The sequence below is a fragment of the Bufo gargarizans genome, chromosome 10 (assembly GCF_014858855.1).
Source record: "Bufo gargarizans isolate SCDJY-AF-19 chromosome 10, ASM1485885v1, whole genome shotgun sequence".
In the NCBI taxonomy this organism is placed as follows: Eukaryota; Metazoa; Chordata; class Amphibia; order Anura; family Bufonidae; genus Bufo; species Bufo gargarizans.
Window position 1 is genome coordinate 10,590,504 of NC_058089.1, and position 25,392 is coordinate 10,615,895.

At 49.1% G+C, this 25,392-nt stretch overlaps 1 protein-coding gene across 1 annotated transcript in view; it reads left to right on the forward strand.

The window, feature by feature from the left end:
• Positions 1 to 23,724, forward strand: part of NAV2 (neuron navigator 2) — a 161,822-nt gene extending 138,098 nt beyond the window's left edge. The window contains 20 exon segments of the mRNA XM_044270784.1: positions 1,846 to 1,898; positions 4,190 to 4,213; positions 4,309 to 4,383; positions 12,281 to 12,364; positions 12,461 to 12,572; positions 13,099 to 13,247; positions 14,129 to 14,137; positions 14,326 to 14,495; positions 15,384 to 15,537; positions 16,451 to 16,610; positions 16,817 to 16,914; positions 18,334 to 18,429; positions 18,507 to 18,675; positions 18,826 to 19,061; positions 19,174 to 19,328; positions 19,454 to 19,525; positions 20,647 to 20,843; positions 21,060 to 21,178; positions 21,269 to 21,472; positions 21,606 to 23,724. Coding sequence (XP_044126719.1) covers positions 1,846 to 1,898; positions 4,190 to 4,213; positions 4,309 to 4,383; positions 12,281 to 12,364; positions 12,461 to 12,572; positions 13,099 to 13,247; positions 14,129 to 14,137; positions 14,326 to 14,495; positions 15,384 to 15,537; positions 16,451 to 16,610; positions 16,817 to 16,914; positions 18,334 to 18,429; positions 18,507 to 18,675; positions 18,826 to 19,061; positions 19,174 to 19,328; positions 19,454 to 19,525; positions 20,647 to 20,843; positions 21,060 to 21,178; positions 21,269 to 21,472; positions 21,606 to 21,731 — 2,462 coding nt within the window. The 3' untranslated portion in view covers positions 21,732 to 23,724.
• The last annotated feature ends 1,668 nt before the right edge of the window (positions 23,725 to 25,392 follow it).

Consider the following 25,392-nt stretch of genomic DNA (forward strand, 5'->3'; position numbering starts at 1 on the left):
GTTTTTGTATTATACTCCACCAGCAGAATAGTGAGTGCAGCTCTGGAGTATAATACTGGATGTAACTCAGGGTCAGTACAGGATAAGTAATGTATGTACACAGTGATTGCACGAGCAGAATAGTGAGTGCAGCTCTGGGGTATAATACAGGATGCAATGATGACCATACACCTTCAATATCTGTCAACTGAAAGCTGCTGCCAGACCCTTTTGGTGGTGGCTTATCTACTAGGAGAACCAAAAGAAAAATGTGATGTTAGTGGAGTCGGGAGCTCCGCAGACATTGGATCGTTGGCTTTTTCGTTGACAATACACTTTTGTATATGGAGGCTATAAATCAGGACGAGTATGTACTGCACATGTATAGGTGATGTGTACATAGAGATGCACCTCTAGTTATAAGTGTCAGCTCTGACATAGGAGCTCCTGGGAATGCGCCCCGCCGGCGTCTCCACATTATTATGACGCCATTATCATTGTGTTTTGTTCGCACTGCGGGGCAAATAACTTTAATAATAAGCTTTGCACAGAGACGTCTGCAGGGTATCGCGTTCCATGTTGGGGCGACAGTCTGCGTAGTGTAAAAGGTGATACTAGTAGGACATGCTGGGTGCCCCTGATTGACACGGTGATCGTCGCTCAGCTCTCCCAGATTCTGCGCGGGCACACCTCCACCTCCATTTCTGTTTTGTGGTGTTATTAGGTAAATTTGGCATTTGGAAGTCTGGGAAAGATGGGTTATTGTCCCTGTAATAGCAGTCATTAGAGGGGTCACCCCGCTTTACTAGGAACAGATAAGACTAAGGCCAGAGTGTAGGTATGACGGTGGTTTCCATCCTCTGTGACCCGCCGGCGGCAGGGAAGCTATCTTGCTATAACCGATAGTTTCTTTGTTTTGAATGCTGATGACAGATCGACCGCCAAACTGTGATCAGATATTATGTTACCGGAGTAATACAACAGCCTTAAGCTGCCCACGGGCATCCTGACAACCTCTCCCCGTGCTGCAGGCAGTCTCCTGGGGTAAACAACATAGATCCCACTGTTGTATTTTCACCCCAGAGATAAGCGGCGCCAGGCTTGCCCTTCCGCTGATTATCCCTAGCATGCATGTTCATATTAAACTCCTGGTCAGGCCACCAATCTGTCGGTGGCTTCCATCTTACCAGCCTGATTGCAGGGCATATGTGGAGGTTGTCAGGGGTTGAGGTCGCCCGGTCGTACCTGCACATTTTCACCTTTGGTCTCGGAGAAGCTTGTTTACTCAGAAATTGCCCCGAGGAACAATCCGCTTGTCACGTCACCTGGAAAGGAGCATGCCCAGGTGGCTCCACGGGTGGACGGGCAGGTTTAGCGCAGTCATGTGCTCACTGTTGTGGACCGGACCTAAAAAACAAACACATGAAAGAAGACAGTCGTCCTACGACATCCTCCTGTGAGGGTCACTTGTCTATAGATTAGCGCATTTCAGGTGATAAGTGGTGCCTGTCATTGAATGTCTTCTGTTAATGGGTTCTGTACATACTGTGCTCACAGGTGTCAGCTGATCTAAAGAATCAGCTGAAGTGTAAATCATGGGGGAGAGATAGCTGCTTGAGTCTCTGAGACAGGGCACGGATTTCAGACTGCTGTAGATTCCAGTAGACATTGTAGATAAGCTGGACGCACTGATCGTAGCCGTATCCAGTGGGAGCCAAAAAGCAGCTCACCCTCGACCACAGCCGGACGTCCCGCAGAATCCCAACCCCCAAGGAAGGTTCCCTTATCTGTGCTCAGATTACATGTAGCCTCAGCTTTAGCCCTGTTTGTGTCTGATGGGAGTCTTCCTCCTCTTGTATCTCACAGTTCACGGATCTTCGCTGTCTCTGGTGTCCAGCACGTCCTCTGTCTACTCCACTGTAAGTCATAGACTTCTTACTGTATCGTTGTCATTGTATATACTGGTAGTTCAGCTGATTGATGCTGGATTAAAGGAATTTCCTGTGCACCTCCTTAAAGAGGACCTCTCCCCGCTCCATGCATCCCCATGTAATAACGACTCTGGAGCGTCTATTCTTATGACTCTATGTTGTGCCAATCCTTTATTATTTCTCCTAGAAGTTATGAATGAGTTGCTAGCAGTCTGCAGTAAGGGTACAGAGGGGAGGTAACTAGTTGGGGGGGGGGTCTCTGCACAGTCTGAAAATGGCAGCAGTGATTGGATAGAGTGATTGTGCAGGGACACACCCCCAGCTGGTAACGCCCCTCTGTACCCTTACTGCAGACTGCTAGCAATTCATTCATAACTTGTAGTAGAAGTAATAAAGGAATGACACAACATAGAGCCATAAGAATAGAAGCTCCAGTACTGTTATTACACGGGGGATGCATGACGCTATTAAAACAGGCCTGTCAGGAGCGGGGAGAGCTCCTCTTTAAAGGCTGCATACAAGTCATGAACCAGTTTAGTTTTTTTCTTGTTCCAATAGCTCCAAAATGGAAAATGAAGCGACTTTGTAATAGATCTTATTTTAAAATTTCCTACCTGTATTTCTATATTCAGCACAATTGCAGACCTATGCGTCTCCATGGAAACAGACCACAAACTGTTTCAGCATGAGGAGTCCTGCCTTCCTTCACCCGTCCCGCGCTACTTGTTAATGTACATTTGGTAGGTTAGATCTAGAAGGGTCGACGAAAAGGGGCGTAAAATGCTGCAGGATCCGACTACGCAGGGCTTGTTTGTTGTCTGTTGCCATGGAGATACATAGGAGCTGTGGAAAGAAAACGGTCGGAAATTTGTAGCTGCTTTTAGTTTTAGTTTTGAGATAACAAAAAAATGTTTGCATGTGAAAATCTTGGTCTGGAACAGAAATGGGTTGGGCTGGACACGTGCAAACTTTAACGGGATCTGCTGATGTTCATAACCTACTGACTGTCGTCTATGGCGGGGATCGGCAGCCTCCGGCACTCCGGCTTGTTCTCCAACTACAACTCCCACAATCCTCCTTTTACTTCCATGGGAGTTACAAGAACAGTTAAGAAAGTCCAGAGGTTGCTGATCCCTGGTTTATGGGGCCCACAGATAAGCTGACACCCCCGCCTCCCATACACCGACATGTAAAGTAGTCAGCGGCCAGTCGGTGGGATTAGCTTAATTGGGAATTCGCAGCATGTGAGGAATCCTCAGTTATAACACTTGTCTAAAGCAGGCATGCTTAACCTGTGGCCCTCCAGCTGTTGTAAAACTACAACTCCCACCATGCCCTTCTGTAGGCTGATAGCTTTAGGCTGTCCGGGAATAATGGGAGTTGTAGATTTGCAACAGCTGGAGGGCCGCAGGTTGAGCATCCCAACTTTAAAGGGTTTCCTCTGCTTTTCCATTCTGATGTCGCCTTGACTCTCCGGAGTCCTATAAACCCCAATCTTTCCACAGAGGAGCAGCAAAAGGGCAAATTTGAAAATGCTAATAACCCCAACCCCACCCCTTAGGGGTTATTTATACCTAGGATTTTTTATTTATTTTTTGCAAACCATTGCAGATACCCCTAATGAATAATCTTCAGTGGTTTTCTGTATGCAGCTCCTTTGTATCTTGATGTGTCTCTGTGGTGACAGACTGCACACCCCCTGTGTATTATTGTCACCCATCTGTCCCCTATTGCAGACTTGAAGGTAGTGTTACTTCAGGGTCAGACTACACGGTTTGTTTTGTAGTCTGTAACCATCGAGACACAGATACGCATTGGAGCTGAAGGCACATATCATCAGGGGATTATTAATTTACAGGACTGGTTACAGGGGTGGACTTCAGGAAAGCCCATTAAATGTACCCATTTTATGCCCCCTGTAAATCCCCGGTCCTGCCCCCTCCCAGCAGTGCAGCTCTGGTGACCAGCGGGAGTGTATTGTGCTGTGCGGCCCGTCCTTCTCGCAGGAATGTGAGACGTTAATCAGGATCCTTGTAAATTCATGACTTGGGTGTTAAACGTCTGCGGCACCCATCATTATGGGGTGGGGGGGGGGGAGGGGTTCTTGCCAGTGTCTCATCTAAGGCAGTAAGGTTTCATTAAAAACCTGCCCAAAAAAGGGAAATTGCACAAGTCGGCGCCGCTCTGTCTCCTGCGGCTGTTTATAGGCCATGAAGATAAATCGGAGGTCCACGCCGCCGCATTGTCATTTTAATGGGGTTTTTCTTTATCTTTTGCAGCCAGAAGAAAAGTGCCAGTCAGAGGTGCGCATCGTCAGTGTGATCGTCAGTCTTGCTTTATATTCCACTGCACGTTGTGTGAGGCCGCGGCATTTAACAATTTGTGGGTTATTTTCTAGATCCGCAAGTTAAGGAGAGAATTGGACGCATCCCAGGAAAAGGTGTCCGCCCTGACAACCCAGCTCAGTGCCAACGTAAGTGATCGCCCTTCTAGTGTCAGTAATAAAGGGGACATTGTTGTTATTATTTTTCTATCACCCTTTATGTGGTACAATGGGAGATACTGTACCCCTATAAAATGATGCTGTACCCCTTTACAGTGATGGCCTCATGTATTACCAGCTTTATGTCACTGCGAATGTGATCTATTGCCCCCTGTTATCTGCCATTTCAGGGGAGAGGATGACTGTAGGACAGGAGAATACAGTCTATTGCTCCCTGTTATCAGCCATTTCAGGGGAGAGGATGACTGTAGGACAGGAGAATACAGTCTATTGCCCCCTGTTATCAGCCATTTCAGGGGGAGGATGACTGTAGGACAGGAGAATACAGTCTATTGCCCCCTGTTATCAGCCATTTCAGGGGAGAGGATGACTGTAGGACAGGAGAATACAGTCTATTGCCCCCTGTTATCAGCCATTTCAGGGGAGAGGATGACTGTAGGACAGGAGAATACAGTCTATTGCCCCCTGTTATCAGCCATTTCAGGGGAGAGGATGACTGTAGGACAGGAGAATACAGTCTATTGCCCCCTGTTATCAGCCATTTCAGGGGAGAGGATGACTGTAGGACAGGAGAATACAGTCTATTGCTCCCTGTTATCAGCCATTTCAGGGGAGAGGATGACTGTAGGACAGGAGAATACAGTCTATTGCCCCCTGTTATCAGCCATTTCAGGGGAGAGGATGACTGTAGGACAGGAGAATACAGTCTATTGCCCCTGTTATCAGCCATTTCAGGGGAGAGGATGACTGTAGGACAGGAGAATACAGTCTATTGCTCCCTGTTATCAGCCATTTCAGGGGAGAGGATGACTGTAGGACAGGAGAATACAGTCTATTGCCCCTGTTATCAGCCATTTCAGGGGAGAGGATGACTGTAGGACAGGAGAATACAGTCTATTGCCCCTGTTATCAGCCATTTCAGGGGAGAGGATGACTGTAGGACAGGAGAATACAGTCTATTGCCCCTGTTATCAGCCATTTCAGGGGAGAGGATGACTGTAGGACAGGAGAATACAGTCTATTGCCCCTGTTATCAGCCATTTCAGGGGAGAGGATGACTGTAGGACAGGAGAATACAGTCTATTGCCCCCTGTTATCAGCCATTTCAGGGGAGAGGATGACTGTAGGACAGGAGAATACAGTCTATTGCCCCCTGTTATCAGCCATTTCAGGGGAGAGGATGACTGTAGGACAGGAGAATACAGTCTATTGCCCCCTGTTATCAGCCATTTCAGGGGAGAGGATGACTGTAGGACAGGAGAATACAGTCTATTGCTCCCTGTTATCAGCCATTTCAGGGGAGAGGATGACTGTAGGACAGGAGAATACAGTCTATTGCCCCTGTTATCAGCCATTTCAGGGGAGAGGATGACTGTAGGACAGGAGAATACAGTCTATTGCCCCCTGTTATCAGCCATTTCAGGGGAGAGGATGACTGTAGGACAGGAGAATACAGTCTATTGCCCCCTGTTATCAGCCATTTCAGGGGAGAGGATGACTGTAGGACAGGAGAATACAGTCTATTGCCCCCTGTTATCAGCCATTTCAGGGGAGAGGATGACTGTAGGACAGGAGAATACAGTCTATTGCCCCCTGTTATCAGCCATTTCAGGGGAGAGGATGACTGTAGGACAGGAGAATACAGTCTATTGCCCCCTGTTATCAGCCATTTCAGGGGAGAGGATGACTGTAGGACAGGAGAATACAGTCTATTGCTCCCTGTTATCAGCCATTTCAGGGGAGAGGATGACTGTAGGACAGGAGAATACAGTCTATTGCTCCCTGTTATCAGCCATTTCAGGGGAGAGGATGACTGTAGGACAGGAGAATACAGTCTATTGCCCCCTGTTATCAGCCATTTCAGGGGAGAGGATGACTGTAGGACAGGAGAATACAGTCTATTGCCCCTGTTATCAGCCATTTCAGGGGAGAGGATGACTGTAGGACAGGAGAATACAGTCTATTGCCCCTGTTATCAGCCATTTCAGGGGAGAGGATGACTGTAGGACAGGAGAATACAGTCTATTGCTCCCTGTTATCAGCCATTTCAGGGGAGAGGATGACTGTAGGACAGGAGAATACAGTCTATTGCCCCCTGTTATCAGCCATTTCAGGGGAGAGGATGACTGTAGGACAGGAGAATACAGTCTATTGCCCCCTGTTATCAGCCATTTCAGGGGAGAGGATGACTGTAGGACAGGAGAATACAGTCTATTGCTCCCTGTTATCAGCCATTTCAGGGGAGAGGATGACTGTAGGACAGGAGAATACAGTCTATTGCCCCCTGTTATCAGCCATTTCAGGGGAGAGGATGACTGTAGGACAGGAGAATACAGTCTATTGCCCCCTGTTATCAGCCATTTCAGGGGAGAGGATGACTGTAGGACAGGAGAATACAGTCTATTGCCCCCTGTTATCAGCCATTTCAGGGGAGAGGATGACTGTAGGACAGGAGAATACAGTCTATTGCCCCTGTTATCAGCCATTTCAGGGGAGAGGATGACTGTAGGACAGGAGAATACAGTCTATTGCCCCCTGTTATCAGCCATTTCAGGGGAGAGGATGACTGTAGGACAGGAGAATACAGTCTATTGCCCCCTGTTATCAGCCATTTCAGGGGAGAGGATGACTGTAGGACAGGAGAATACAGTCTATTGCCCCCTGTTATCAGCCATTTCAGGGGAGAGGATGACTGTAGGACAGGAGAATACAGTCTATTGCCCCCTGTTATCAGCCATTTCAGGGGAGAGGATGACTGTAGGACAGGAGAATACAGTCTATTGCCCCCTGTTATCAGCCATTTCAGGGGAGAGGATGACTGTAGGACAGGAGAATACAGTCTATTGCCCCCTGTTATCAGCCATTTCAGGGGAGAGGATGACTGTAGGACAGGAGAATACAGTCTATTGCCCCCTGTTATCAGCCATTTCAGGGGAGAGGATGACTGTAGGACAGGAGAATACAGTCTATTGCCTCCCTGTTATCAGCCATTTCAGGGGAGAGGATGACTGTAGGACAGGAGAATACAGTCTATTGCTCCCTGTTATCAGCCATTTCAGGGGAGAGGATGACTGTAGGACAGGAGAATACAGTCTATTGCCTCCCTGTTATCAGCCATTTCAGGGGAGAGGATGACTGTAGGACAGGAGAATACAGTCTATTGCCCCCTGTTATCAGCCATTTCAGGGGAGAGGATGACTGTAGGACAGGAGAATACAGTCTATTGCTCCCTGTTATCAGCCATTTCAGGGGAGAGGATGACTGTAGGACAGGAGAATACAGTCTATTGCCCCCTGTTATCAGCCATTTCAGGGGAGAGGATGACTGTAGGACAGGAGAATACAGTCTATTGCCCCTGTTATCAGCCATTTCAGGGGAGAGGATGACTGTAGGACAGGAGAATACAGTCTATTGCCCCCTGTTATCAGCCATTTCAGGGGAGAGGATGACTGTAGGACAGGAGAATACAGTCTATTGCCCCCTGTTATCAGCCATTTCAGGGGAGAGGATGACTGTAGGACAGGAGAATACAGTCTATTGCCCCTGTTATCAGCCATTTCAGGGGAGAGGATGACTGTAGGACAGGAGAATACAGTCTATTGCTCCCTGTTATCAGCCATTTCAGGGGAGAGGATGACTGTAGGACAGGAGAATACAGTCTATTGCTCCCTGTTATCAGCCATTTCAGGGGAGAGGATGACTGTAGGACAGGAGAATACAGTCTATTGCCCCCTGTTATCAGCCATTTCAGGGGAGAGGATGACTGTAGGACAGGAGAATACAGTCTATTGCCCCCTGTTATCAGCCATTTCAGGGGAGAGGATGACTGTAGGACAGGAGAATACAGTCTATTGCCCCTGTTATCAGCCATTTCAGGGGAGAGGATGACTGTAGGACAGGAGAATACAGTCTATTGCCTCCCTGTTATCAGCCATTTCAGGGGAGAGGATGACTGTAGGACAGGAGAATACAGTCTATTGCCCCCTGTTATCAGCCATTTCAGGGGAGAGGATGACTGTAGGACAGGAGAATACAGTCTATTGCCCCCTGTTATCAGCCATTTCAGGGGAGAGGATGACTGTAGGACAGGAGAATACAGTCTATTGCCCCCTGTTATCAGCCATTTCAGGGGAGAGGATGACTGTAGGACAGGAGAATACAGTCTATTGCCCCCTGTTATCAGCCATTTCAGGGGAGAGGATGACTGTAGGACAGGAGAATACAGTCTATTGCCCCCTGTTATCAGCCATTTCAGGGGAGAGGATGACTGTAGGACAGGAGAATACAGTCTATTGCCCCCTGTTATCAGCCATTTCAGGGGAGAGGATGACTGTAGGACAGGAGAATACAGTCTATTGCCCCCTGTTATCAGCCATTTCAGGGGAGAGGATGACTGTAGGACAGGAGAATACAGTCTATTGCCCCTGTTATCAGCCATTTCAGGGGAGAGGATGACTGTAGGACAGGAGAATACAGTCTATTGCTCCCTGTTATCAGCCATTTCAGGGGAGAGGATGACTGTAGGACAGGAGAATACAGTCTATTGCCCCCTGTTATCAGCCATTTCAGGGGAGAGGATGACTGTAGGACAGGAGAATACAGTCTATTGCCCCTGTTATCAGCCATTTCAGGGGAGAGGATGACTGTAGGACAGGAGAATACAGTCTATTGCCCCCTGTTATCAGCCATTTCAGGGGAGAGGATGACTGTAGGACAGGAGAATACAGTCTATTGCCCCTGTTATCAGCCATTTCAGGGGAGAGGATGACTGTAGGACAGGAGAATACAGTCTATTGCCCCCTGTTATCAGCCATTTCAGGGGAGAGGATGACTGTAGGACAGGAGAATACAGTCTATTGCCCCCTGTTATCAGCCATTTCAGGGGAGAGGATGACTGTAGGACAGGAGAATACAGTCTATTGCCTCCCTGTTATCAGCCATTTCAGGGGAGAGGATGACTGTAGGACAGGAGAATACAGTCTATTGCCCCTGTTATCAGCCATTTCAGGGGAGAGGATGACTGTAGGACAGGAGAATACAGTCTATTGCCCCCTGTTATCAGCCATTTCAGGGGAGAGGATGACTGTAGGACAGGAGAATACAGTCTATTGCCCCCTGTTATCAGCCATTTCAGGGGAGAGGATGACTGTAGGACAGGAGAATACAGTCTATTGCCCCCTGTTATCAGCCATTTCAGGGGAGAGGATGACTGTAGGACAGGAGAATACAGTCTATTGCCCCCTGTTATCAGCCATTTCAGGGGAGAGGATGACTGTAGGACAGGAGAATACAGTCTATTGCCCCCTGTTATCAGCCATTTCAGGGGAGAGGATGACTGTAGGACAGGAGAATACAGTCTATTGCTCCCTGTTATCAGCCATTTCAGGGGAGAGGATGACTGTAGGACAGGAGAATACAGTCTATTGCCCCTGTTATCAGCCATTTCAGGGGAGAGGATGACTGTAGGACAGGAGAATACAGTCTATTGCCCCCTGTTATCAGCCATTTCAGGGGAGAGGATGACTGTAGGACAGGAGAATACAGTCTATTGCCCCCTGTTATCAGCCATTTCAGGGGAGAGGATGACTGTAGGACAGGAGAATACAGTCTATTGCCCCCTGTTATCAGCCATTTCAGGGGAGAGGATGACTGTAGGACAGGAGAATACAGTCTATTGCCCCTGTTATCAGCCATTTCAGGGGAGAGGATGACTGTAGGACAGGAGAATACAGTCTATTGCCCCCTGTTATCAGCCATTTCAGGGGAGAGGATGACTGTAGGACAGGAGAATACAGTCTATTGCCCCTGTTATCAGCCATTTCAGGGGAGAGGATGACTGTAGGACAGGAGAATACAGTCTATTGCCCCCTGTTATCAGCCATTTCAGGGGAGAGGATGACTGTAGGACAGGAGAATACAGTCTATTGCCCCTGTTATCAGCCATTTCAGGGGAGAGGATGACTGTAGGACAGGAGAATACAGTCTATTGCCCCCTGTTATCAGCCATTTCAGGGGAGAGGATGACTGTAGGACAGGAGAATACAGTCTATTGCCCCCTGTTATCAGCCATTTCAGGGGAGAGGATGACTGTAGGACAGGAGAATACAGTCTATTGCTCCCTGTTATCAGCCATTTCAGGGGAGAGGATGACTGTAGGACAGGAGAATACAGTCTATTGCCCCTGTTATCAGCCATTTCAGGGGAGAGGATGACTGTAGGACAGGAGAATACAGTCTATTGCCCCCTGTTATCAGCCATTTCAGGGGAGAGGATGACTGTAGGACAGGAGAATACAGTCTATTGCCCCCTGTTATCAGCCATTTCAGGGGAGAGGATGACTGTAGGACAGGAGAATACAGTCTATTGCCCCTGTTATCAGCCATTTCAGGGGAGAGGATGACTGTAGGACAGGAGAATACAGTCTATTGCTCCCTGTTATCAGCCATTTCAGGGGAGAGGATGACTGTAGGACAGGAGAATACAGTCTATTGCTCCCTGTTATCAGCCATTTCAGGGGAGAGGATGACTGTAGGACAGGAGAATACAGTCTATTGCCCCCTGTTATCAGCCATTTCAGGGGAGAGGATGACTGTAGGACAGGAGAATACAGTCTATTGCCCCCTGTTATCGTGCAGTCCTTTAATACTTCTCACTTTAGGGTTTGTGACCCTTTAATTCACATTCCTCCAACAAGGCGCCGTCTTTCACATCTCGACGGATGAGCAGATGATGGGCTTTGTGAGATTCTGTCCAGTGGGCAGCTTTGAGCGAATTCTCCCACCGTATCTGTTGTGTTAGCGGCACAATTCGCGGAGCGCACACATCCTGCTGGTCTTTGTTTTCTCTGTAAATGTTTGTACGGAGGATTTGTCGCGCTCTGATGAGCATGTTTTAGGTGAACAGCAGAAGCAGGGTGTGAGGTTCCTCAGGAGCAGACGCTGTGCACGTCTACGTGTGTCCCTATATGGCGGTGTATACTGACATTGTCCAGTGATTCTCTATGGCGCAGGTGGGCGATCTATAAATAAAGCAGCTGCAGTGACTCAGAGGATGGTAATCCTCCATATTGTTTCTCCGGCCTCTGATGTAGAGGCTCCATATGTTCCCTTATACGCATCACACTGAGAATCTCAAAGGAACAACCCATCCAGTAAAAGGATTGTCTGACCTTCTATATAAATATCTCAGGGTTGCTCCAGCTTAACTGCAATGTCTGATGTAGTATGAGGTAGTCTGAAACCTACCTCGTGTTTAATCAGGGGCTCAGGCTTCTAGTGTGTCCCTCCTGCTTTGCACTGCAGCCCTTCTCCATTTAGGCACAACTATGGTCAGTGACCCACAGCTTGACTACATTGCTTGTTGGTATGTGAAGTAGTCCTAAAACTGCCTCAGAATGCTGGTTTGACTGCCGCCATGCTTTACATTGCAGCTCTGCTTGTTCTGATAGGCTGCTGTGTATAAGCACAAGCTCAGCAGACTGCAGTAGTGATGATCCTGGACTTTTTTTTTACACAGCCTGTGTGTGACATTCCCGCACCTAGCAGACACATTCCATATTCACATGCTGGGTCCTCGTCCGGCCCTCGCACCTCACATGTAGAAACCCCCACCATCCTCCATGTTTACTTTAGTAGCCCTTTCTTGCAGAAATATTCACACCCCGATGAACCAAAAGCTATTGCAAATGTTAGGTGTCAACCATGTTTGCATGTTTCTTATCTTCAAATAATTTTGAATCCAAAAATTTCCAACCTGTCAGATCTTCATAGACGCTGTGGAGACCCCCATACTCGTCGGTGGACCCCTGGATGTGACGAGACATTTTCAGGCCCTGCTATTTACTCTTGTGTGTTTTTTATTATTTTAGGCTCATCTTGTTGCTGCCTTTGAACAAAGTTTGAGCAACATGACGATCCGGCTGCAGAGTCTCACCATGACGGCAGAGCAAAAGGTCAGCACTGCTGGGAGTTGTAGTCACAGAGAGCCGCAGGCTTTAGACTGTGAATCTGACAGCCTGAACATTTATCTTATTTTTTTTTTTTTGCAGGATTCAGAGTTGAATGAGTTAAGGAAAACCATAGAGCAGCTGAAGAAGCAGAACGCGGCCGCGCAGGCGGCCATTAACGGTGTCATCAACACCCCGGAGCTCAGCTGCAAAGGTAATAATAGCCAGCTGCGTCCCCCCTGGGCTGTGTGCGGCCTCCAGGTAATTTCTGATGCAATCTGCTCCCTGCCTGTCTGCAATTATAAGGCCATGGATGCCCAGTAGTGTAACCATAGCCCCGGCCCAGGAAACCGCCCATGTACCTGATGACGAAGGAGCGGGCGACCGTAAATCTTGATGCTTCTCTATTTTGTGTGGGGGGAGAAGCTTAAATTGCCCTCTGAAAACGAGGCCTAGATCTTGCAGCTTACACTTTGACTGTAGGTGGCGCTGTGGGGAGGCTACACTTTAGAGCAGGGGTCAGCCCTCCAAGCTCCTGTGAAACCACAACTCCTATCATGCACACTTACTCCGCTGGTCTTGTAACTCTCATAGAAGTGAAAAGAGGATTCTGGGAGTTGTAGTTTCAGGACTGCCGGAGGTTGCTGGCCTCTTTTTTTAGAGCATTTGTTGCATTTTGCATTGTAATAGGATTACATCTGATACACTACCTGACAATTATTCCCCCCCCCCCCTTACAGGAAGTGGGACGACCCAGTCAGCTGACCTGCGGATCCGGCGGCAGCACTCGTCTGATAGCGTCTCCAGCATTAACAGTGCCACAAGCCATTCCAGTGTGGGCAGCAACGTGGAAAGCGATTCCAAGAAGAAGAAGAATCGGAAGAACTGGGTGTGTAGATCGGGCGTCAGGCGGTGACTGGGGTGTACTGTGTCATGTACAAGTCGTCAGCCCTTCCTCTCATCACCTGTGTTCAACCTGACACAAGGGGTCGTACTAAACCAGCACCCCCCCTGTGAACAGGTTACTTGTGGTATTGCAGCTCAGGCTCATTCACTTATATGATGCTGAGCTGCAATCATTTGGAAACTTCGTTTTTTTTTATTCCATCGCATTTTTATTTATTTTTTGTCTTGTGCTTTCATTTGGTTTTCTCTCTCTTCACGGATTATTAATCTGTTAGTTGTTTCTTAAATGGACACTACACCTAACGTCCCCAAACAATTGCCTTCTGTTATCAGCTGCTCCAGTCCTGCCCCATGATAACTACTTGAGGTCACACATCTCCAGAGGCATTTCCATGTGACCGATTCCAGCCGCTCCCGTTATAACACCGCAACGCGGTGATAGAACTCCAGACTTTAGGTTTACTGCCCCTTTAACCCTTGTTGTAATTCGCTTGCTTCTATTAATTTTCTGCTGGTCATGCACACAGACATTAGAAGGGAGACATTTTCCTTTCACCTATTTTATTGACTTGGGTCGCCCTAAGTTCAAGCTGTTGTTGGTCAAAGCGGAAGTTCCCGGGTCAGATATTTCTGCTGACCTCCAGTGCTCAGATCCGCCATCATTCGGAGAATATGTCTGTGTGTGCGATCGGCGCTCCCCGTGTCCTAGATTTCCTGCATTAGGATCCGGATCTCCAGAAATCTTCCTGTGGTTTTTGTCTGAATTTGGTGCATATGGCATTTTCCTGTCGGTTTTAAATTGTCCTTTTTTTTTGTCTTTTTTTTCCCCGTCCTGTTCCCTTCTGCTTGCTTGTCCTGTCCCAGGTGAATGAGGTAAGGTCTGCGGCCCTCCCGTCACTCCTCCTGTCAGCACATCATCTCCTCCATCACCTCCTCCACCACCAGCTCATTCTTCAACTTATAGTCATCATTCACCTCAGCCGCTCATCCCATCCCCCACCTCGCGCTCCATCTCCCAGCCTCGGGCTCCGCTGCTCCTCATAATCTCTCTCTTCTTACAGCTGAGGAGCTCCTTCAAACAAGCATTCGGCAAGAAGAAGTCTCCCAAGTCCGCGTCCTCCCATTCTGACATTGAGGAAATGACCGATTGCTCGCTACCGTCTTCCCCCAAGCTGCCACATAACACTATTCTGTCTACCCCGCTCATGAGAAGCTCCCAGTCCAGCTCTATGTAAGTGAATGGTTCATCCTGATCATCCTGGTTCATGAAGTATGGGTCCTCCAGTGTAACCAGTAATATCCTCTTTGGCTAATAAGGGGAGGTCAGAGCGCCCCTCTGTATTCCCTATAGGTCCTGATCGAATGGACACAGCAAGTGTACCCGTGTGATCGGGGCAACAGCTAGCGGGATCCCCTGATCTCCACGTTTAACCCTCTGAATGCCGCAGTCAGTATTCAAAAGGAAAGACTGGGGAGGGGGGAGGGGGGGGAACCTTGTGACACGATTGAAGGCAACGCCCGGTATGGGCTCACAGTCTAGGGGCCATTGAAAGACCCCAGGGCATATTCCTTGTAGGGAAGGACATACTTAGGTGTGGTGTTAGTATGCAGGGTAATGTACTGCCATATGGATATATACAGCACATTATAGTTAACAAATAACCCCCTCGGGGGTTAATGCACTGCAGATCGTTGCTCCCTGACTGAGCTCTGCAGTGCATCCCTCCTGACGCCGAGCTCAGCGCAAGGCTCCTGCCTGTCCCGGTAATTGGAGGAGCTTACAATCCAATAATTGTTTAATTACCGTATAATTCATAATTGATCAATTGGAGAAATCCACAGGATCTTGTCAGGGCAGGCCGCGACACGGACGCTGCGCCTTTGAATGTCTGAGACAGATCCGTCCCGAGATCAGCGTCTGGACCTCTGATGCCTGGTTTTATCTGCTGTAAACATTGCGTAAGCGAAGAAGAAATATCCATTGCACTGATTACAGCGGATCTGACCGTGAATCTGCTGCGTTCTGGCTCAATAGTGATGTATAGGTTGGATTTCCAGCCACCCTCGCTGCGGGCAGATTGTGAGGACACGGCTTCATAAACCTTACGTTATTTTACAGACTCTCCGATTGTTCGATAAATGAGGCCGACAGCGTCCTGCAGCTGCGCAACGAACTCCGCGACAAGGAGATGAAGCTGACCGATATCCGACTGGAGGCCTTGAGCTCGGCGCATCAGCTGGATACCCTGCGTGAGGCCATGAACAGAATGCAGGTACGGAGCCGTGACCCCCACAGTACCAGGGCTGACCACATGACAGCCGTCACGTCCACCTTCCCTGGTCATTACTTCTCTGAGCATATAAAACACAGCTGACCGCTCCTCTCTAATGTGTATGAAGAAAGGCCTACTACCCCCAGCATCACCCTTGGGCATTGCATTGCAAAAAAAGGCTACTTTCTAATATACTTTGTGTTTTCATTCCTTCCCAGGAACTCTGCTTGCTGTCAGTAAAGCTAAAACCAGATGTAGATATTACTCCTCACAGCTGAGGGTTTGATACAGTGTACCAAGTGTAGATAATCTCTGTCAAATCTCTCCTTTCCTGATAGTTTTTTACAGTGTATGTGCGGAGTGCAGGCTGTTTAGCTCACAGATGAATGTCTAGACCAGGGATCAGCAACCTTCGGCACTCCAGCTGTGGTGAAACTACGACTCCCAGCATGCTCACCTCCTTGGCTGTTCTCAGAACTCCCAAAGAAGTGAATGGTGCATGCCGGGAGCTTGTTGATCCCTGGTCTAGACTGACCAGAATTGTAGCAAATCAAGAAGTACCAGATCTTTAGTTCTGAATTAATGTTGATATTCAATGACTGCAAGCAAAGATCTTGGGAGGGAAATTATGGCAGTTTCATTATACAATGATTTTAGGTTTTCTTGCCTTAATCTTGGAAAATCTCTTTTACCTGTATGGGCCATTATTTCCCAGAGAGGTAAGTGACTGAGCTGAACATTAAATAGCATAAATGACTGCTGGGAGTTGTAGTACATCTGTAGTTTTTTGTCTTTTGTAATCAGCAATTCACCTAATATTGATGGCCTCCTGCAGAGTACTGACTCCCTACGTCCTGTCTGACGCCGCTGATCACTCCATATGATCAGACTAATGGTCACTTCTTCTGTTTAGACGGAAATCGAGAAGCTGAAAACCGAGAACGATCGCCTGAAGGCAGAAAATACGGGGAAGTGCAGCAGGACGCCATCTCAGATCTCCATCTCCTCCTCCCCAAGACATTCCGTAGGATTCCCACAGCCCGGAATAACCATGACTGAATCCTCCAGCCTCGGTAATTACACTGGTGATACATTGAAGGGTCACATAGATAAAGATGGAGCGTGACCTGTGCGGTCTTGTTAGTTGGGCGGACATAGAGTTCTTAGCTCCTCCCTCCGTAGGGCGCCAGGCTGAACCGCGATGGTACGTCTGAACGCTGGGGACTGCTAGTTTGAGAGAGAACTATTTCACTCCTTGACTGGCTGGTTTATTTTACAGACATGATGTTGGACGATTCTGCGGATGGCACGTTGCGCAAGGAAAGTCGCCATGTGAAGATTATTGTCAGCTTCATGGAGGAGATGAAGTGGAGAGAGGTAAGTGATGGATACACGGATGACACTGCACTAGGGCTGCAGCGAACGATTATTTTAGCAATCGAGTATTCTACCGATTATTTTTACGATTAATAGAGTAATCTAATAAGAAAAAATGAATTAATAGAATGTTTTCCTTTTATAAAAACTCATCAGACCCCAACACCCTTCGTTTCCCCCAATGCCATCCGCTCCACTATCCCCCGGTGCCTTCGGCTCTCTCCCACGGCGGTGCCTTCGGCTCTCTCCCACGGCGGTGCCTTCGGCTCTCTCCCACGGCGGTGCCTTCGGCTCTCTCCCACGGCGGTGCCTTCGGCTCTCTCCCACGGCGGTGCCTTCGGCTCTCTCCCACGGCGGTGCCTTCGGCTCTCTCCCACGGCGGTGCCTTCGGCTCTCTCCCACGGCGGTGCCTTCGGCTCTCTCCCACGGCGGTGCCTTCGGCTCTCTCCCACGGCGGTGCCTTCGGCTCTCTCCCACGGCGGTGCCTTCGGCTCTCTCCCACGGCGGTGCCTTCGGCTCTCTCCCACGGCGGTGCCTTCGGCTCTCTCCCACGGCGGTGCCTTCGGCTCTCTCCCACGGCGGTGCCTTCGGCTCTCTCCCACGGCGGTGCCTTCGGCTCTCTCCCACGGCGGTGCCTTCGGCTCTCTCCCACGCCGGTGCCTTCGGCTCTCTCCCACGCCGGTGCCTTCGGCTCTCTCCCACGGCGGTGCCTTCGGCTCTCTCCCACGCCGGTGCCTTCGGCTCTCTCCAAAGGCCGGGCCACACTTCAGTTAAACCACGGACGCGCTGTCCGTGAAAGCCCAGCCTGCCCTCCTGCTGACCCCCGGAGTGCACAGCGTCATTGGTTGCTATGACGCTGTGCACTCCGGGCACACGGCCTTAGTCGCGCCCCCATCCCCTCGGTGTCACCAACTTGCGTTTCCAGCAGTGGCGCCGCCGACACTTCATCATTCTGCGCTGCTCTGGGCCTGACGTGACACAGAGCGTCAGGTCACGGCCATGCATACGTCAGGAGGTCAGTGCAGCGTGGGACCATGGACGTGCTGTGAAGTGTCGAGAGGCCCCCTGCTGGAAAGGTAAGTATTCCAAGCGCATTGCGGGCCAGCGGGAGACCATGGAGGGGGAGTAATAACAAGATAACTTCACTCCCGCTCCGTAGTCACGTGACACAAACGAATCCTCGATGGGAAAAAAAATTGCATCGAGGATTTTTTGGGGTCAAATTACTCGATTTAATCAAGTACTCGTTGCAGCCCTACACTGCACATTATATTACTCCGCTAGTAGGATTGTGGGCAGTGACACATCTCCCCATTAGTCCCAACATGGAGGATCCCATTGTGCTGCACTTTGTAAAATAAATAAAAAACATTTTTGGGACACAGCGCCACATACTGAATGGCTTTGGCTTTCCCACAGGAATGCCGGCCTCGAGTCTTCCTTGTCGGTTGCATTGGCGTGGGCGGCAAAACAAAGTGGGACGTTCTGGATGGCGTGGTCCGACGGCTGTTCAAGGTAAATGAACGATGCCCCACACGGGGACAGCATCCTAAGAAATAAGGGGCATGTCACCGACACGATGTGTTTCACAGGAATATTTAGTGCACGTGGATCCAGTAACACAACTGGGACTGAACACTGACAGCGTCGTTGCCTACAGCATCGGGGAGATCAAGCGGACAAACACAGCCGGGACCCCTGAGCTGCTCCCCTGCGGGTACCTCGTGGGCGAGAATAACACCATTTCTGTCTCTTTGAAAGGTATGAGTATTTAGATTTGGGGTAATGTGAGGGCGGCATGAGCTCGCTGCTGCAAGGCTCGTTACAGTGGATGCCACACAGTTCAGGAGCCATCAGGCTGTGCCCCCTTGTGCAGTGTTTGCACTGATTTCTTCCCTGCATTGCCCCCAGGTCTCCCGGAGAACAGCGTGGACAGCCTGGTATTTGAGACCTTGATCCCTCGACCGATATTACAGCGATACATCTCACTGTTGATAGAGCATAGAAGGATTATCTTGTCTGGTCCAAGTGGGACAGGAAAAACCTACCTGGCCAACCGCCTGTCCGAGTACATGGTGCTGCGCGAGGGGCGGGAGCTGACGGATGGGATTATTGCCACTTTTAACGTGGATCACAAGTCCAGTAAGGTAGAGACTCCTCCAGGAAGGGTTAATGACACCACATCTGGTGGGCTACACTGACATGAGGGAACTGCTCAAAAGGCCATTCCCTAACTGCCGGTACCATTCTGTCCTCCAGGAGCTGCGCCAGTATCTCTCCAATCTTGCCGATCAGTGCAACAGCGAGAACAATGCGGTGGACCTGCCCCTCGTCATCATCCTGGACAACCTGCACCACCTCAGCTCCCTGGGCGAGATCTTTAATGGGCTCCTAAACTGCAAGTACCACAAATGGTAATGTGTCCTATGGGTTCCAGTGTCCTGCAGCCTATACGGGCCCTCCAGGCAGGACCTGTGCAGGGTGTTCGCCTCTGTGGATGCAAATATGTCATTAATATACTTTTTTTTTTTGTCTGCAGCCCGTACATTATCGGCACCATGAACCAGGCAACGTCCTCCACCCCCAATCTACAGCTTCACCACAACTTCCGGTGCGTCCCAGTCCTGTGATGATGATATAGATCTCTGTCCACATTTCCTTTCACCTTCAGGCTGAGGCCATATTTTACGGTTTTCATTTGCAGTTTTGCTGCAATTAACTCAAAATAATTTAAAAACCGCCATGTCTTCTGTAAGGGGGCGGAAAAACTGCAGATGCAAAGTGTGGACTCCCCTCTAATGCTTAAAGGGGTTTTCCGAGATGTTACTACTGATGACCGTTCCGCTGGATAGGTCCATCAGTATATGATCAGTAGGGGTCTGACACCTGGGACCCCCGCCGATCAGCTGTTCGAGAAGGCAGTAGCGCCGCAGCCTTCTCGCTGCTTTCCGTAGGCCGAGTGACATCACTTACAAGGCTTATATGCAGCTCAGCTCCATAGAAGTGAAATCGGGCTGACCGCAACACCAAGCATGGCCAGTATACAATGTATAGCGCTGTGCTTGATGAGCAGAGAGAAGGGTGTGGCGCTTACAGGAGCACCGTCGCCTTCCCAAACAGCTGATGGGTTGGGGTCCTGGGTGTCAGACCCCCACCGATCAGATACGGATGACCTAGGGAGGGGTCATCAGTATTAAAATCTTGAATCATTAATTAAACAGTCTGCATAATTCTAATGGGTTCCTCATTATTTCAAGATCTCTGCTTGCAGCCAGTAAATGGACACATTCTGGTTTACATTCAGAGGCAGAAATCCCATCCTGATGTCTCTGAGGTGTGCGGTTCGTTACGGTGGATCAGATCGCTCTCTTGTCTTACACCTGTGCGAGCTAGACATGATGTGGAGGGGTTTTCTGCTGCTTAGTGTGAACTCAGAATGCTTCCATTCATTGACAGTAAGCAGGGATCTTGAAAACTTAGAAGAATTGAAAAACAAGGTACGTTAGAAAGTTGCAGAACTGGAAAACCCTTTTCAGTTGCACAAATTGCCAGGGGCGTATAGTTACTGGTATTTCATATACCTGCATTACACGGCTTTCTCCCACACGTTCCGGGTCTGCAGAGCGGTTTGCTTGCTGTGTGATATATACTATGTTACTATATGTCATATGTTTGGATACATTGTATGTGTCCACTGCCACCCTGTAACCATCTGCCTTGCCTGTCACACAGGTGGGTGCTATGCGCCAATCACACGGAGCCCGTCAAAGGTTTCCTCGGGCGATATCTCCGGAGGAAGTTAATAGAAACCGAAATGAGCAACCGAACAAGGAACGTGGAGCTGGGGAAGATCATAGACTGGATCCCCAAGGTCTGGCAACACCTGAACCGCTTCCTGGAGACTCACAGCTCCTCAGATGTCACCATCGGTGAGTGGTGAATATGAACTGATCCCTTAGACACCATACCCATGGTGGATCTCCTCTAACTGGTCAATAACCTCTAGGAAGGAAGACATTATCTGGAAAGTTGTCATTCTGACTCACTGCCAGTAGTTGGCGCTCTCACATAAACGTATGACAGATTTAAAGGGACAGTAAACCTAAAGTCTGATATTTAAAGGAGTCTGCTTTTCTTTATTCCAGGACCTCGTCTGTTCCTGTCCTGCCCCATGGACGTGGACGGCTCAAGGGTCTGGTTTACTGACCTCTGGAACTACTCAATCATCCCCTATCTACTGGAGGCTGTCAGAGAAGGCCTGCAGGTAAGAGGTCTCCGGTGTAGACTCGTCATACATGATTATGTACAGCACACAGAATTTCCCATCATGCATGTCTCTGAATTCCTCCGCTAGCTGTATGGCAGAAGAGCACCCTGGGAAGATCCTGCCAAGTGGGTTATGGATACCTACCCGTGGACCACTGTTCACTTACAGCATGATTGGCCACCTCTGCTCCAGCTGCGGCCAGAAGATGTTGGATTTGACGGGTATTCTGTTCCCAGGGAGGGGACGTCAAGCAAGCAAGCGCCATCCGGGGATGGGGACGGAGATCCTCTGGTAAGAGTCCAATACCTTTTATCTGTAGATGCCTATAGGGCGGGTAGCACTCGTGCCACTAGGGCAGAGGATGCATAATTTTCTGCTAGCGCTTCATTTCCAGCCTCTGTACACTGATTTTTTGCTTTTTCAGATGAACATGTTGATGAGGCTCCAGGAAGCCGCCAACTTTTCCAGCCCCCAGAGCTACGACAGCGACTCCAACAGCAACAGCCACCAGGACGACATTCTGGACTCCTCGCTGGAGTCTGCGCTGTGACCGTCGCCCACTGTCAGGTGGCTAGGACAACCAAGACACTTTAGGCTTTTCAAACGGGCGAGGGTGCAGGTTGCTGAACCCTGTTTGACATGACCAGGTGTTACATGTACCAGGACGAAACGCCTGAAACACTGAAGATAAACGGACAGGTCTGGGGCTGCTCCCTGGGTGGGGGATGGTACACTGCCTATGCTGCTCTAACCAAACACACAGGGGTACTGGCCATACCAGCTTCACTAGGTAACCTCAGTGCAGATAGTCACCGACTATGCTGCTTGCCTTGCTCTCGGTTTCTGTAACCGGTGCTGCTGGGGGGAAGGGGCATCTGCCACAAATACTGTACAGCTATGCAGGATGCTCGCCATTCCCCCGCTATATACCGTGAGCATGAAAGGGCTCGTCGGCCGCCACATGGACGTTGTTTTATAGGGAACGACCATTGTCCAAAAACTGAACCGCCACCTCTGCTGTCCTAAGGCAGGTCATCTATTATATGATGGGGCGACCACTAGACTGGGTGCAAATAGCTGCCCCCCTTCCCCCCCACAAGATGGAAATAAAATGCAACAGGCTGGTATGAGGTGACCGCAGTGCATTTTAGTCCCGTCATCCATACCCTTCCATGGGGCGGCAGCAGTAGACGGGCTTGTCTCACACTGTCCTGTATTGCACTGTGCAAGATCCTAGCTACGTCCATTGGGGAGACAGGGGCTGCATACCCGTCCTTCCTCAGGTAAACATCTGCTCCCACCTCGATGTCTCCAGACCACCACCTCCCCCCATTTTGGTGCTAACCCGTCAATGCCTTATAATCAAGGTGGGTAACCTGCAACTCCCTAGATGGGTCCTGTCTGCCACGGTCCGGGTGACACTGGGACTTGTAGCGCAGACGCATCTGGTGTACTTCCCAGTTAGCCTAGATGCGTGTTGCTGTGACACCACTGGGCTCATACTGGCTCCAGGGACCTGCTCTGTTATGAATTTTATTTGACACTGGGACGCCCCCTGTAATATCCCGGGAAACCCCCTCGGTTCTAAATCGATACATTGGTGCAGTTCTCCTATACCTCATGCGTTCTGCTACATGTTAGACCAGGTTATGATGAACCGACCGGAGCAGACGCGCGATCTCACGTTGACGCTGTCTGGACGGACGGTAACGGTTTTACGGTGCCCAAAGCTGGTCAAGCAGAGAGTTTCCCCAGCACTGAAATCCACAACTGTGAATACGGCTGGACGCCTCATATCACAGATGCATATATCTATATTTATAGCTTTCAGACTCTGTATATAAACCACGACTTGTTCTCCGCGATGGGATGTTCTAGATGACACTGTATTGTCCTCGGTTAACACCAGGAAGCAGGTCTCCCTGGATGTATATTAAATGGGAAGATTTTCTTTTTAATCTAATACCACGTCACGTGTTCCACGTCTCTGCCATTTTAGCGCCAGCAGATACAGCACTGTATATAGACTGTTGTAGGAGCGCCGGGCTGGACGACACAAAGAATCGCTCAATGATCCTCCGTTTTATTACCTCCAATAGCCTTTTCCAGAGTCAATCATCAGATCTCCGCCGGATTCTATGCAACATTCTTCTAAGGAGACGGAATAATAAAGATTAATATACCCCCCTTATTGTAAATTGTACGTGACGCGGGTGGGACGCATCATGCATCACGCTCGCTCAGATGTTCTCAAGATGTAAATGTTCACATTGTAACAAAGTGTAAATATCCAAGGAATCTGCTGCATTTTGATGAGATTTTTTTAGTCCTTTTAAAAAAAAAAAAAATTTTTAAGTAAAAACAAAACGGAAAGATTGGGGAGGGCGAGTATTTTGCGGTGGCTTCCTTTCTGCCTGGGTTTATTTTTCAGTTGTGATGAATTTTTCACACATTGGGATGAGATCGTTATTACTGTCGATACAAACAAAACTGATTGTATGAGTCTTAAATTATTACTGATTCAATAAATTGATGGTTATTTATTCAGCGTCCGGTCCTTGTGTCCAGAATCGGCTGCAGCTTTAGGAAAGACGTCTAAAGGAGTAACTGCCCCGAGCCAATCACAGCGCGGCTTTCATTTCATATACCGCTGCTACAGAACGAAGACTGCGTCGTGATTGGTTGGTCAGGGTGACTGCAGCAGTTTTACTTTTAAAGTCTCTAAAATCTAGACCGTCCTGGGGATGAAATAACACACTTGGGGTACAGGATAATGACCCTGATGGGGTACAAGACACTGACACTCGGGGTACAGGATAATGACACACTGACACTTGGGGTACAGGATAATGACACACTGACACTTGGGGTACAGGATAATGACACGCTGACACTTGGGGTACAGGATAATGACACTGACACTTGGGGTACAGGATAATGACACTGACACTTGGGGTACAGGATAATGACACTGACACTTGGGGTACAGGATAATGACACACTGACACTTGGGGTACAGGATAATGACACTGACACTTGGGGTACAGGATAATGACGCTGACACTTGGGGTACAGTATAATGACACGCTGACACTTGGGGTACAGGATAATGACACGCTGACACTTGGGGTACAGGATAATGACACTGACACTCGGGGTACAGGATAATGACACGCTGACACTTGGGGTACAGGATACTGACGCTGACACTTGGGGTACAGGATAATGACACGCTGACACTTGGGGTACAGGATACTGACGCTGACACTTGGGGTACAAGATAATGACACGCTGACACTTGGGGTACAGGATAATGACGCTGACACTTGGGGTACAGGATACTGACACTGACACTTGGGGTACAAGATAATGACACGCTGACACTTGGGGTACAGGATAATGACGCTGACACTTGGGGTACAGGATACTGACGCTGACACTTGGGGTACAAGATAATGACACGCTGACACTTGGGGTACAGGATAATGACGCTGACACTTGGGGTACAGGATAATGACGCTGACACTCGGGGTACAGGATAATGACCCTGACTTTTGGGGTACAAGACAATGACTCTGACATTTGGGGTACAGGATAATGACGCGTACACTTGGGGTACAGGATAATGACCCTGATGGGGTACAAGACACTGACACTCGGGGTACAAGATAATGACACTTGGGGTACAGGATAATGACACACTGACACTTGGGGTACAGGATAATGACACGCTGACACTTGGGGTACAGGATACTGACGCTGACACTTGGGGTACAGGATACTGACACTGACACTTGGGGTACAGGATAATGACACTGACACTTGGGGTACAGGATAATGACACTGACACTCGGGGTACAGGATAATGACCCTGACTTTTGGGGTACAAGACAATGACTCTGACATTTGGGGTACAGGATAATGACCCTGACATTTGGGGTACAGGATAATGACGCGTACACTTGGGGTACAGGATAATGACCCTGATGGGGTACAAGACACTGACACTCGGGGTACAAGATAATGACATTTGGGGTACAGGATAATGACACGCTGACACTTGGGGTACAGGATAATGACACGCTGACACTTGGGGTACAGGATAATGACACTGACACTCGGGGTACAGGATAATGACACGCTGACACTTGGGGTACAGGATAATGACACGCTGACACTTGGGGTACAGGATAATGACACACTGACACTTG